General features: G+C 43.6%; 1 protein-coding gene across 6 annotated transcripts in view; it reads right to left on the reverse strand.

The window, feature by feature from the left end:
• The window catches only part of LOC144374078 (mitochondrial inner membrane m-AAA protease component AFG3L1-like), a 65,594-nt gene extending 61,284 nt beyond the window's left edge, over positions 1-4,310 (reverse strand). For 2 of the 6 annotated variants that reach the window (XM_078037028.1, XM_078037027.1), the window contains exons 1-4: positions 4,199-4,309; positions 2,655-2,742; positions 1,971-2,039; positions 773-867 (exon numbers count right to left, since the gene is read on the reverse strand). In XM_078037028.1, coding sequence (XP_077893154.1) covers positions 773-781 — 9 coding nt within the window. In that variant the 5' untranslated portion in view covers positions 782-867; positions 1,971-2,039; positions 2,655-2,742; positions 4,199-4,309. Of the gene's footprint in view, positions 1-772; positions 868-1,970; positions 2,040-2,654; positions 2,743-4,198 lie in introns of all 6 variants that reach the window. The other 4 variants (XM_078037029.1, XM_078037030.1, XM_078037026.1 and 1 more) reach the window with 3 other exon arrangements.
• Between the last annotated feature and the right edge of the window lie 8,305 nt (positions 4,311-12,615).

Consider the following 12,615-nt stretch of genomic DNA (forward strand, 5'->3'; position numbering starts at 1 on the left):
CCTAGGTCCTGGGTCAGCTAAGCCAGAGCTCTACCCTTGAGCCATCATGAACAACGAAACTTCTCCTCTCAGATGTTGGAGTCACCAAACCCTGCCCTCCTATGGTACCCAAGGGGGACCAGGCATGTGGGGAAGCTCAGATGTTGCTCTCAGCAGGAAAGACCTGCACACTGTGAACAGCACACCAAACCTGCTGCTCACCAGAGGCCCCAGGAGAAGCAGCAAACCCACCAAGAGCTCTGCCTTTGCAACATCACATAGCATGTCCTCTTACCTGCAACTCTCAAAGTGCAGACAGAAATCTTGGCATGTTTTAAAAAGTTCGTTTCTTCTAATCTCTGTGTGTTGGAATTCGACCCCCAAGGTGATGGCAGTAAGAAATGGGAACTTGGTGATGACACCACAAGGGCTCCAATTTCATGGATGAGATTAGTGCTCTTACTAAAGGGCAGGAGGGAAGTCTGTCCCTTCCACCACAGGAGGACAGAGTACTGGTCCCACTGAAGGAAGTCATGTTCAAGACATCACGATCTATTAGTTGAGGGCAAGCCCTCACCAGACTCTGGACCTGCCAGCACCTTGACCCTGTACTTCCCAGCTTCCATAATTATGAACAATAAATTTCAAGCTATTTAAAAACCATCCAGTCTAAGGTATTTTGTCATGGCAGGAACAGACTGAGACAAGTGTGATGCAGTCTCAGTCATGCAGCAACAGCACCCCTGGAGAAGTGACAGGTGTCTGGGTCTGGCACACTCAGATGCACACAAACCTTCTGCATCCATTTCCACCAGGCAAAGTCATCCTGCCTCCCTCCTCTCTTGTTTCCATCTCCTCCAGGCTCAGCATTCTTTAGTTCACCAGATTCTAGGAAAAAACAAAGTGTGACTTCAGAAAATAATTATATACACTTTTTCACAGAAAGAACAGAGTAACGTTTTCCACCATAAAATTTTAATTACCCTGGCGCCTTTCAGAAACAAACAGCAGACAGGAAAAGGAAGATGCCAGGAGACACTGCTGAGAAGTAGCTTCAGATACATCTAAAATCCCTCCAATTTGCCCTTGCTGGCTTCAGACCTGAGCTTTAATGACAAATCATTTTTAGCTAATAAACATGGCTGTAAATAGGGGAGAGGAAGGAAGAAAGAAAAGCAAGATGTAGGCTGGCACAGGTAGTCCCTATTCCAGGGAATCAGAACACAGGCCACCTCCCCTCAGGCAGAGTTCATCTCTCAGGAAAACCTGGACCCGTGGGTACATTTTGTGACAGTAGATAACATTAGGAGGTGGATTCCTGTGAGCCCCTTCTACAGCAATCATACAAGTTCTAGGACAAAACAAGCCAGGACACAGGTAGCCCCCTTCCATATACACTGCCACACCAACAATCCAAAACAATTCCATGCAAGACTAGAGAAGGCCAGGACGACCCAAGGAAGGGCAGAATGAATCATGAGAGAGTAAAATTTTGCACAAATTTTAAGGACAAAACACAAGTTTTCAAAAAATGTTCTGTTCATAGCAAAACATGTGGGCACACCTCCCATAATGCTTCTACCCATCTCTTCTTACTTAATGCTCACAGGTACCTAGGCAGAACACTTATTTTTGATACCAGGGATTGAACTCAAGGGCACTCAACCACTGAGCCACTCTCCAGCCCTATTTTATATTTTATTTAGAAATAGGGTCTCACTGAGTTGCTCAGCGCCTTGCCCGTTGCCAAGGCTGGCTTTGAACTTGTGATTCTCCTGTCTCAGCCTCCTGAGCTGCTGGGATTAGATGTCCTCCTTGCACCCAGCAGCAGGAACTTTTTTCAGGAGAAACAAATATGACAAATACTGACTAAACTGATCCCCAAAACCAATTCACATCTTCAAGCCATGATGTAATTTATTTTTTTTATTTTAATATTTTTTTAGATGTTGATGAACCTTTATTTTGATTTATCAAACTGACCCTTTTACCTTTTTTTGGCACTGTTGATTTTTCTGAATCTGTGTTTCTTCCACTCCTCTTAAAGAATTTTTCAAATCCTTAGAGAAAAAATGAAGGGGAAGTACTTTGAGAGAAAAGTCCCACTCAGATAAGCAACACTACAGTCAAATCAGGATGGAGCCATTATCTTCAGTCTTGCTTCCTTACTTACCCCACTCAACACACACCCCAGGGTCCTAACACTGGCATAGGACTGAAGAGCCCCTGCCAGATCTCTAGGTGCTTTTGAGAGGACTAAGCCAGGGCCCACAGCCTGCTCTGAAGAGCAGGGCTCTAACTGGTTCAATGTGCTCCAAGATGACTACAGCTTACATATCATATCATCTGTCTACTTTTCAAATACGAGGCTTGACTGGCTCTCAGAATCAGACATGCAGAATAAAGGTTTACTACCATGCCTTCCAAAAGATTCACCAAGCACCTTCCTTCTGAAAAGAGTTCCTTTTTCCAGTCTCTCTAGATATCAAAACAGTAAAGGCATGAAGATGATGTATTGTGGCTCAATATGCAAACTAGGAAAGATGGCAAGGGGGACCTCCTAATTGTCATGCCCCTTGCTCCCTGCTTAGTCACTGTGGGAGGAGACACTCTGAAGAAGCTTCACTGGTCCCTGCAAACCTCATTTTGCTAACTTAGAAAAGACAGGCAAGTACCTTTGGATGGTTCTGAACACAGCCACCAGGAAAATGGCGCCAGTCTCCCCTGCAGAGCCAGCTTCTGACAACGGATCCCCTGGTGGCACTGAAAGAGGACAGAGAATTAGCAGATGACCTGCCTTTGCAACACAGTGCAGCATTTCCTCACAGTGGTTCCAAGAGACAGGATGTGGGCTGAGTATCAGCTTGCTGCCCTTCTTTATCTGCTTAAATATGCATTAAAAATCTAGTTGAGGGTCGGGGCTGTAGCTCAGTGGTGGAGTGCCAACCTCGCACATGTGACGCACTGAGTTCAATCCTCAGCACCCCATTTAAATAAATAAATAAATATTTTTAAAAATAGTTGAAACAGGACAAAGTATATTCACTGCAGAAATGCATGATGAATTTTTACAGCTACTGCGTCCAAAAGCAGGGGAGGGAACTGACCATTTTTTTGCATAAGGCCTTAACCCTAACTAATGCAGCTCAAAACCAAACATGATTCTAAGACTCAAATCTCACAAAATTAAAATACTGAGGCTGGGCCTGAAAGCACATGCCTGTAATCCCTGCTACTCAGAAGGATAAGGACAGAGGATAACAAGTTGGAGGCCAGCCTGGGCAACTTAGCAAGATCCTGTCTAGAAACAAACAAAAAAAAGGTTTAAGGTTGTTGGTTGTTACTCAGAGGTAGAGCCCTTGCTTACCATGTTCGAGGCCCTGGATTAAATCCTCAGAATTGGGGGGAAAGTGACAGAGTGCTTGCCTACCATTTGTGAGGCCCTAGGTTTGATCCCTAGCACTATAAAAAACAAAATAATAAGGAAAAAATACTGAAAGAATCTTATGATTTATGTTTGATCAGCTAGGAGGTTAATGTCTGTCAGGTCAAGAAGCCACACAATTTTCTAGAACCTCTGTATTTCTTCAACCCTCAGGGAGGAAAATGCCAATTTTTACCATGAGCTGCTAACCTTACCTGATACATGATTTAAGGACAAAACTAGAGGCAATTTAGATTTTTCATTAATTCAATTCAAAAGCCACAAGAAAAACTACCAAAGTAAAAGGCAACACACTGTTTAAAAAAAATTTAAGCACATTCAATAACCCAGGATTAACTGTATTCAACAAAATTCTAACATAACTGAAAAATTTGGATTGTATCCAATATTTTATTATACTGAAACTAGACCCATAGGTGATAACACCCATGTTATTTCAGCTGTCAACATGAGGAAGAAGCAAGCTTTGTAGACTATCACTCTAAAGTAAATCCATCCCCCAATTGGTAAAGTACTAATTTATTTATCCAAACATCCTATCAACAGCCTCAGTGGACTAAAAAATAAAATAAGCCATAAAAAAGATATTAAAATCAGGGTAAACCTAAACAAGCAAGTTCAGAAAGGAAAGACTGGTAGAAAAGGTGATGATGTCACATCATCAAGATTAAAGAGTATCAGGTAGACAAGGACTTCTGCTGCAGCAAGTCCTCTCAGCACCTTTTTTGAGGAAGGTACATGACACACTGAACAACAAATATGGCTCTATGTTACCCTGATGTTACTCTGGAACCAAAGCTGCGGGTCAACAGGGAATCCAGACAAAAGGACAAGACGTCACTACTAGATAGTGCCAGATATGTCTTAGTGACTTCATCCAATCCTTACAACCTAGCCTAAGAAAGTAGGTAGAAAAGCAAAAATTAAGACACCTGGTAGCAGGAGGTGTGCAATGACAATTCTGGTTCCCAAATCTTCTCTGGTTTCTCTAAGACCATCTCAAAGTAGGAAGCAATTTTGGCACTAGTAACTAATTTCATAGATACTGAGAGGTGTATACTCTAGAGGTAGAAAATATGACCCTTTGGGCCTCCAAAACTTCATAAAACAACCAATTCCTCTGTTTCAAATCATGATTTAGTTCTGTGATTTGGTAGGAAACAACAGGTCAAATGTAGTTCTCACTGTAAATGTAAACATACAGATTTTTTTTATTTGTTTTTGGCACCAGGGATTGATCCCAGGTGAATTCTACCACCAAAATACACCCCTAGGCCTTTTTTATTTTTTGAGACAAGGTCTCACTAAATTGCCAAGGTTTGGAACTTGTGATCCTACTTCCTCAGCCTCCCAAGTCCTTAGGATCACAGGTACATGCTACCTGCCCCTTGTTGAAATTTGGTTTCTGCCATTAATTTGCAGTTAATAGTAGAAAACTTGTTAAAATTGGTTTCTGCAAAGCCAGGACATGAAGCTGGGCACACCAAGGTCCCTTTCTAGTCATTCTTGTACAAGTCTGGTGACCCTTATAGGTCAGTTACACAACACAGCACACAGCTGACACCTTCCCAGGCCTACAAGGCCCTACCTCTGACTGCACTGCCTTTCACTAACCACTTCTTCACTCTTGAGCACACAGAACACACCAGCTGCACCTACCCTAAGGCAATGCCTTGGCTATTCCACCTGACAAGCCTGCCTCCACTCCCTCCAAGCAGCAAGTCACATACATGCATCCCTCCTCCATTCCCTTCTCATTATTCCCCTGATTTTGCCTCCTTTTCCTTCATACTTCATATACTCCACAAGAACAAGGTATACTCGTTTATTGTCTGGTTACTCTTTTACACACCATGTAAACTCTAAAGGCCCCAGGAATGTGCAGGCAGCTTGGAGAATGAAAATGACCACATGGAAGCCTCAAGAACATAGACTTCCCTTGAGGAGTGTTGAGTGCTAAGGTACATCTTTCAACTCTAAGGCAGATTGCTACAGCCTCTCTTTTTCACCCTCATACTCTCTGGCTAGTGAATTGTCAACTGATAAGTTTGCCTAATAAATAAGCAAGAATGACTCAGCTTGGGAATGAATTCAAAGACCACCCAACTTCCTTTTTCAATGCACGACAGTTCAGTGACTGAGGACTCACCTGTGCTATACCAATTCACATATACTCACTATACTACTGACTCTGAACATGCTAACAACCAGAACAGCCCTCTACAATGTGGACATGCAACACAGGTCAAACACTGATTCCAGGGAGGGGACACTGATAATAGGGAGGGAGACAAAACTAAGGTGTGTTCTCCCAAAAGAATAGACAGAAAAGAATAGAGAGAAAAGTTCTTTTTTTTTTTTTTTGTATCAGGAATTGAACCCAGAGGTACTTAACCAACTGAGCAACATCCCCAGCCTTTTTAAAATATCTAATTTAGAGATAGAGTGTCCCTGAGTTGCTTAGGGTCTAGTTAAGTTGCTGAGGATGGCTTTGAACTCGCGATCCTCCTGCCTCCCCAGCCGCTGGGATTATAGGCGGGCGCCACCGCGCCCTGTGAAAAATTCATTAAGACATAACAAAAGAAAAAAAAATCAACCCATGCAATCCTTCTATCTTACTGTAGTCTGAAAACCTAACTTTTCCGCACCATCGCCTAACTGTTAAGGGTTTGGACCGCAGCGCCATTCCGCGCTGCCCTGCATCTGAGTAGGCCCGGGCGCCCTTTTCCGGGGTCCTCCGCGGGAATCGGCGCCCAGAACGGACACCCCTCAGGCCGCCTCGCCCGTGCCTGGCGGCCGCCGGGCCACTATGCAACAGCGACGCACCTCCAGAGAGGAGGACGGGCTCCGGTGCCCGTGGGGCCGCACAGTGGTTTGGTGGTGGTTGTGCCATTCCTGGGTGCCCGCGGCTGTGCGGCCAGGCATTCGGACTGACATCGGAGGGCCCCATGTGAGTGCTCGGCACCGGGGATGAGCCAGCCTGGGTCTGGGCGGCCTCTGGACCGCGTCTCCGGGGGCATTGCCCTGTCCCTCCTAGCAGCCTCGTTTTCCCTTTCCTGGGTTCTGTAAAGGCGTGTCAGGCAACCAGAGCCTTTCTAAAAGCACCTGAAACCAGTGTGCTTCCATTACATGTTGGAAGCCCAAGGGTTTAGGAAAAGGCCCCTGGATGCGACTGTCATCCCTAATACCAAAGGGAGCAGAAAGCAGTTACCCTCGACATCAGATTAGAAGTGTTAATAACTTGCAGCCAAAACGCGGAAGTCTCTACGATGGCGAGACTTTTGCTGTCTCTACAATGGCGGCCATCCGAGATAATAAGAAGTCGATGGAGTCTGAGTGGTGGTGCCGCCTGTAATCCCAGCAGCTGGGGACGCTGAGGCAGGATCGCAAGATCAAAGACAGCCTCAGCAATGGGTGAAGCGCTAAGCAATTCAGTGAGACCCTCTGCCACTCGACCAGCGCTCACTTCATGAAAGAAGGTTCCGATTCATGAGTAAATTCTAGGGAGTTTTAGATTAAAGAGACAAGACTCCTATTACTTTTTTTTTTTTTTTTTTTTTTTCCGGACACAACATCTTTTGTACATGGTGCTGAGGATGGAACCCGGGCCCGCATGCATGCCAGACCAGCGCGCTACCGCTTGAGCCACATCCTCAGCCCATCCTATTACTTTTAGTACCAGCTCCAGGACAGCTTCTCCTAGCTCCTGCCTCCAGCCACCTAATGCCGTATCCAGGTTTACAGGAGGGAGAGAACATGCCAGGGACTGGACTTTTATTGGGGAACAAAAAATTCAAGGGAAAATCCCATCCAATGAAGCTTAAGGGGGGCAGCATCCCAAGGTCAGGGGCGAGAATTGGGTCTTCCCCGAAGTGGCCAGGCACGCCTATGCACAGGCAAGCCCTCAGACCTGGAAAAGGATTGGGAATAGCTCTGACACAGCTGTGTCTAAGTGCCTCTCATCCAGCCAGGGAGGTAACGCAAATCACGTGCCATGTTGGCCTCCCACAAAACCCTGTCTCTAATAATAATCCAAAATAGGGCTCAGGCTATGGCTCAGTGGTGGAGTGCCCCTGAATTCAATCCCCCGTATACCACCCCACTGCAACCCCCAGACAAAATGCCATAATAGAGCATGGAATGTTTGTTGATGATGTGGCTGGAAGAACAGAGCCAGCAAAATGAGCTGGAATGTCACCATCATTCAGAAGAAGGCTGAGTTTGTTTCATGTCTTACAGCATCAACAAGGTGGGAACTCTATAACTAGAGTGAGTAAAGCATGGTTTGTGAGATTCAAAGAATGCCACTGTCCGCCCCACTTCCAGAGGAAGAGTGCACCTCCTAGCAACAACTGAGACATATATCCATATGTGCTGGAAAACACCATCAAAAGTGAATACAACTCCAGCAGGTTTTTGATGTAGATAACAAAGGCCTATACTGGAAGAGAATGTCTGAAAGAACGTTTATTTCAATGAGAGAAAGCTGATCCTGGGTCGAGATGGATGCTACTGCTTAGTGGAAATGCAGCTGGGGACAGTTGAAGTCCTTGCTGGTGTGACACTCAGAATCTCCTAAGGCTCTGAAGGGGTACTCAAAGCCCAATTTGCCTATAATCTGGCACTGAAACAAAAAGTCTTGGGCTACCAGGAGCATCTTGAATGGTTTACATGCATTTTTTGCCCTGCTATTGAAAACTACTGTGCCCAGAATAATCTCCCCAAGAAAGCATTGCTCATTCTAGACAATGTGTCATACCACCCAGTAAATTTGAGTGATCTTTCTGATAATGTAAGAATAGAAGATCTTCAAGACAGTATAGCTGACTCAATCTAGCCCATGGGTCAAGGTGTAGCCTCAGCCTTCAAAGCTCATTACCTGAGAAGGACTTTTGAGTACACCCGAGAAGCAGCAGATGGCAAGGATAAGCTGTGATCAGAGAGTTTTGGAGAAATGGCATAATGGATGCTGTAGATAATATTGTAGTATCTTGGGAGAAGATCAAGCTAGCAATGATGAACAGTGTGGGGGATATTTGACTAGAGTGTGTTCATTCCCAGAGTTTTTCTCAAACAGATACAATTGCACAACTTCAATAAAACATTGTGACCCTTGCCAAGAATGTAGCCCTGGAAGAGATGGTAGAGACTGACATGAACCAGTTACTGTGATCCATGAAGAAGATCTTTCAAATGAGAAAGTGATGCAGCTGGAACTGGAGCAGGAAGCAGGACAGGAAGTGGGTCCTCCCTACATCAGCTGACCACAGAATTGTCTGCAGCCTTTTCTCATTTTGAAGCTGACTTGCAGGTCCTTACCAGTAACTGCTCTAATGATAAGTGAAAATTGAAAGTGTCAAGAATAATCAATGGCACAATTAGTTTCTACCAGGAATTATTTGAGAACCAGCAGGTTCTTTATCAAAATAAAAGCCAAAATCACAAATATACTTCAGTGTCGAGATTCAGATAGACCTCTGGGCTTCCAGATGTTTAATATGCATAAACTTTCTGCTGGTATTTCCTTTTTTATCCCTAGATGTAGACGGACACAGTATTTTTGTTTTATTTTTATGTGGTGCTGAGGCTCAACCCAAGACCTCACACATGCTAGGCAAATGCTCTAACACTGAGCTCCAACTCAGAAAGGTATTTCCTTTTTCACAATTTGAAGTATCAGATTTTGTCATTAAAACTGTATTTACATCTGTGAAAACATTTTTTTATTTACATCAGGAAAAAAAGAGAAAACTTGCAAAGAGGAGACTAGACTTTTCAGACATTAGAGCACAAGATCAAGGCCCCATAATTAAAGCAGTGTGAAAGTCAGGCTTATGGATGGGAACAGAGAGTTCAGACATGGATGCAGATAGATTTTGCAAAAGATAGTTCAAGATAACTGGTTGACTGTTTGGAGGAACATTAAATTAGATCTATACCTCACAAAATATGCTCAAAACAGACCAGGAATCTGAAGAGAAATGTGAAACCATGCAAGTGTGCATGAGTGAATTTCTCTTCTTTTTTAGAAATGGGGTCTAGCTGTTACCCAGCTGTTCCTGAACTTCTGGGCTCAAATGAACCTCCTGCCTCAGTCTGCTGAGCCTAGAACTTGAGGCACACACCACCACTCCCAGAAGTGGATGCCTTTTAACCTAGGTATAGGGAAAATTTTTCAATGACTTGAAGCCCAGATTAAGTGAAACAAAATATTAATCAATTTTGGCCATATCAAAGTATAATCAAAATAAAACATTTCCATGGGAATGCAAACAAGGTCAAAAGGTATTGAGTAACTGAAAGAAAATATTTGCAAGATATTTCACAATAAATGGGCTAAATCCCTAACTTGCAAAGAATTCTTAAAGATTGAGAGGGAAAATACTAAAAATCCAATAGAAAATTGGACAAAAGACAATTCATGGGGCTGGAGATATGGCCCAAGTAGTAGTTCGCTTGCCTGGCACGTGTGAGGTACTTCAGCACCACATTAAAAAAAAGATAATTTATAAATAAATTAGATTCTGAAATATGAAAAGAAGTTCAATCATACTTGTAATTAGAGAAATACAAATTAAAGCTACACATTGTTTCTCATTACCTTCTTGCATATATCAGAAAGTGTGTGCCAGGCACGGGCATGGGCCCATTAGTCCCATCTATTCAGAAGGCTTGAATTCAAGACCACCCTTTGTGGCTTAGTAGGAAAAAAAGAGGCACATGAGGACACAGAAAACAGGTTGAAAGGCTAGCCTAATCAGGGACATTATGATTTCAGTAAGGAACTCAATGAGTAAAGTAGAAACTCGAGGACATAAAAAGAGAAATAGAACTCTTCCAGATAATAGTCAACTTATAAATGTAGGTAGAATGACAATTAGTCAATCATCAATTGGTAGTGAACATCATTAGAATTGTTCTTCAAAATAATTCGTCTGGGGGCTGGGGAATGTAGCTTTGTAGTAGAACACGTGCCTAGCACATGTGAGGTCCCTAGGTGTGATTACCAACATCCACCACCAAGAAAAAGTCTGATGCACCTTTCAAAAATGTCAGTGTTTGGTCAGATTAAAGGCTAAAGAGACTGGGCAACAGAATGTAGTCTGATATTTGGGAGAAGGAAACGAGGTTGACTATAAAATAGAAAACTTGCAAAATCTGAATAAGATTTGCTATAAGTTTTATAGTACTGTGTCAGTATTAATTTCCTTTGATGGTTGCACTATGGCCATGAAAGGCAGTGTCTCTGTGGAGTGGGTATACACACATATGCACAGAAAAGGAAGAGTATAGAAGCAAGCTGTTTGCAGCTTGATGTCCAATGTCTCAGAGCAGAATGTGTGAAGGAAGAGAATAGCATGTGGCGCCAGATGTTAACATTTAGAGAATCCAGGAGGTGGCAAATGGGGAGATTTTTACAACTTTCCTGTTAAATTTCAATTTGCCAAAGTGAAAACATAAAAAGAAAAAAGCATAATCTGAAAGGGGGAAATTGCACTCTATCTCATGTCCCAAGTGCAACTTTAGCTACTGAGTTGTTGGAGGCAAAATCAGCATCCCAGTCCACAATTGCCCTGGAAAGCCCTTCCTCTTACCCTTCTAAGGGTGCTCCAATAGAAGGAAAGAAGTAGATGTGCTCTTAGGCTTCTCTTGGGCAGAGAGTTGTAGCATACTAGTCCATCTGGATGCAGTTACATATGGATGATGTATAAAGACACTTTCTAAAGCAGAGTACTGATATAATCTGGATCATAGCCCCTTTGAGATCCTGTTCAGAACTGTAGATCCCATCTCTGCAGAAAAAAAATTGCATACCTAGAGTTTTCAATCTAATTTGGAAGGGGATTTATGAATCTCATGAAGACCATCCATTAATAACCTCTATTCAAGGGCCTTGAGCTGCAGTGAGGGCCTTTCTAATGGGTTTGGCTTGTGAAGATGGATGATGTTCCTGAGAGCCAGAATGGGACTCTGGATGAACATGTCATGATTATATGATGGGCCAGTCTACCACAGCTTGTTGTTGAGCCAGTCCTGAGGACTTCAGAGAAACATAGCTGCTATTTACAGAGCATTTTCTACATGGAAGGCACAGTGCCAAATGCTTCCTGGAGATTTGTGTGGTCATCCCAGCTCATCAAAATGAAGGCTGAGATAAATTATGCAAGTTCTCCACACACCACCAGAGAAGGCTCAGGTCTGGATCTGTCTGACACCATCTTAAGCACTTCTTCTTTTTTAATACCTTCATTTTATTTATTTATTTTTATGTGGTGCTGAGGATCGAACCAGGGCCTTGCAAGTGCTAGGCAAGCGCTCCGCTGCTGAGCCACAACCCCAGACCCATCTTAAGCACTTCTTCCAACTTCACCCGAAACCAGGTACATTTAAGCCTGCTGGAGGGGAAGGCCATGAGGTTTCCTACCCCTGATGTTAGCTTCTTTGTCAAGCAACTCTGCTTTATCCCAGATTCACCACACACACCAGAGTCTAGAGAACATATTTAATGAGACACAGATGGTGGCATTACTGTGACTGGACCTTCCTCAGGCCATCTGTGTCCCACGCTATGGGTATCTTTGGATGTAGTCTTCTATAAGATGCTGGCCATGCAAATCAGCTTTTGGCTGTGGTTCTTCCTATCATGCTGTGACTAGTAGAAGGTCCCACACATGATTCTAATTAAAGACGACTGTCATCCAGAAAGGTAGAGAAGAGGTGTTAGGGGACAAGGTATAGAGGTGAGTTTAAAAAAAGCACAGTAGTAGTGGGAGGAGTGGGGAATATCTAAAAAGTGGGAGCCAACGCTTTGTCCAACAAATGCCAGCCTACAGATGTTTTCTAAGGACATAATACTTTGTAACTAGAATAACGTGATGTTGACTACACAGGAAATTCAGGAATAACCAATATCCACGTGACAGAAATGTGATGCAGTAGTGATAGACATGCAGATTTAGGGGTATTAGGAAAAGGGCACTTAGCCTTTGCCCCCCCCCATTCAGTCCCAAAGAGAAAGAGGAAGAAGGATAGGGACCCACCACTGACCCGACCTCATGTCACACTCCTTAAAGAATTTCAACAGTGTCCCCTTGTCACTGTTCCACCCTGAGGTAGGTCAATACCACTTTCCCCATTTTCCAGATGGGGAAACTGAGGCAAAACACAGCAAGCACCTTGCCTCAAGCCAA

Source organism: Ictidomys tridecemlineatus, unplaced genomic scaffold, assembly GCF_052094955.1.
Source record: "Ictidomys tridecemlineatus isolate mIctTri1 unplaced genomic scaffold, mIctTri1.hap1 Scaffold_57, whole genome shotgun sequence".
NCBI lineage: Eukaryota > Metazoa > Chordata > Mammalia > Rodentia > Sciuridae > Ictidomys > Ictidomys tridecemlineatus.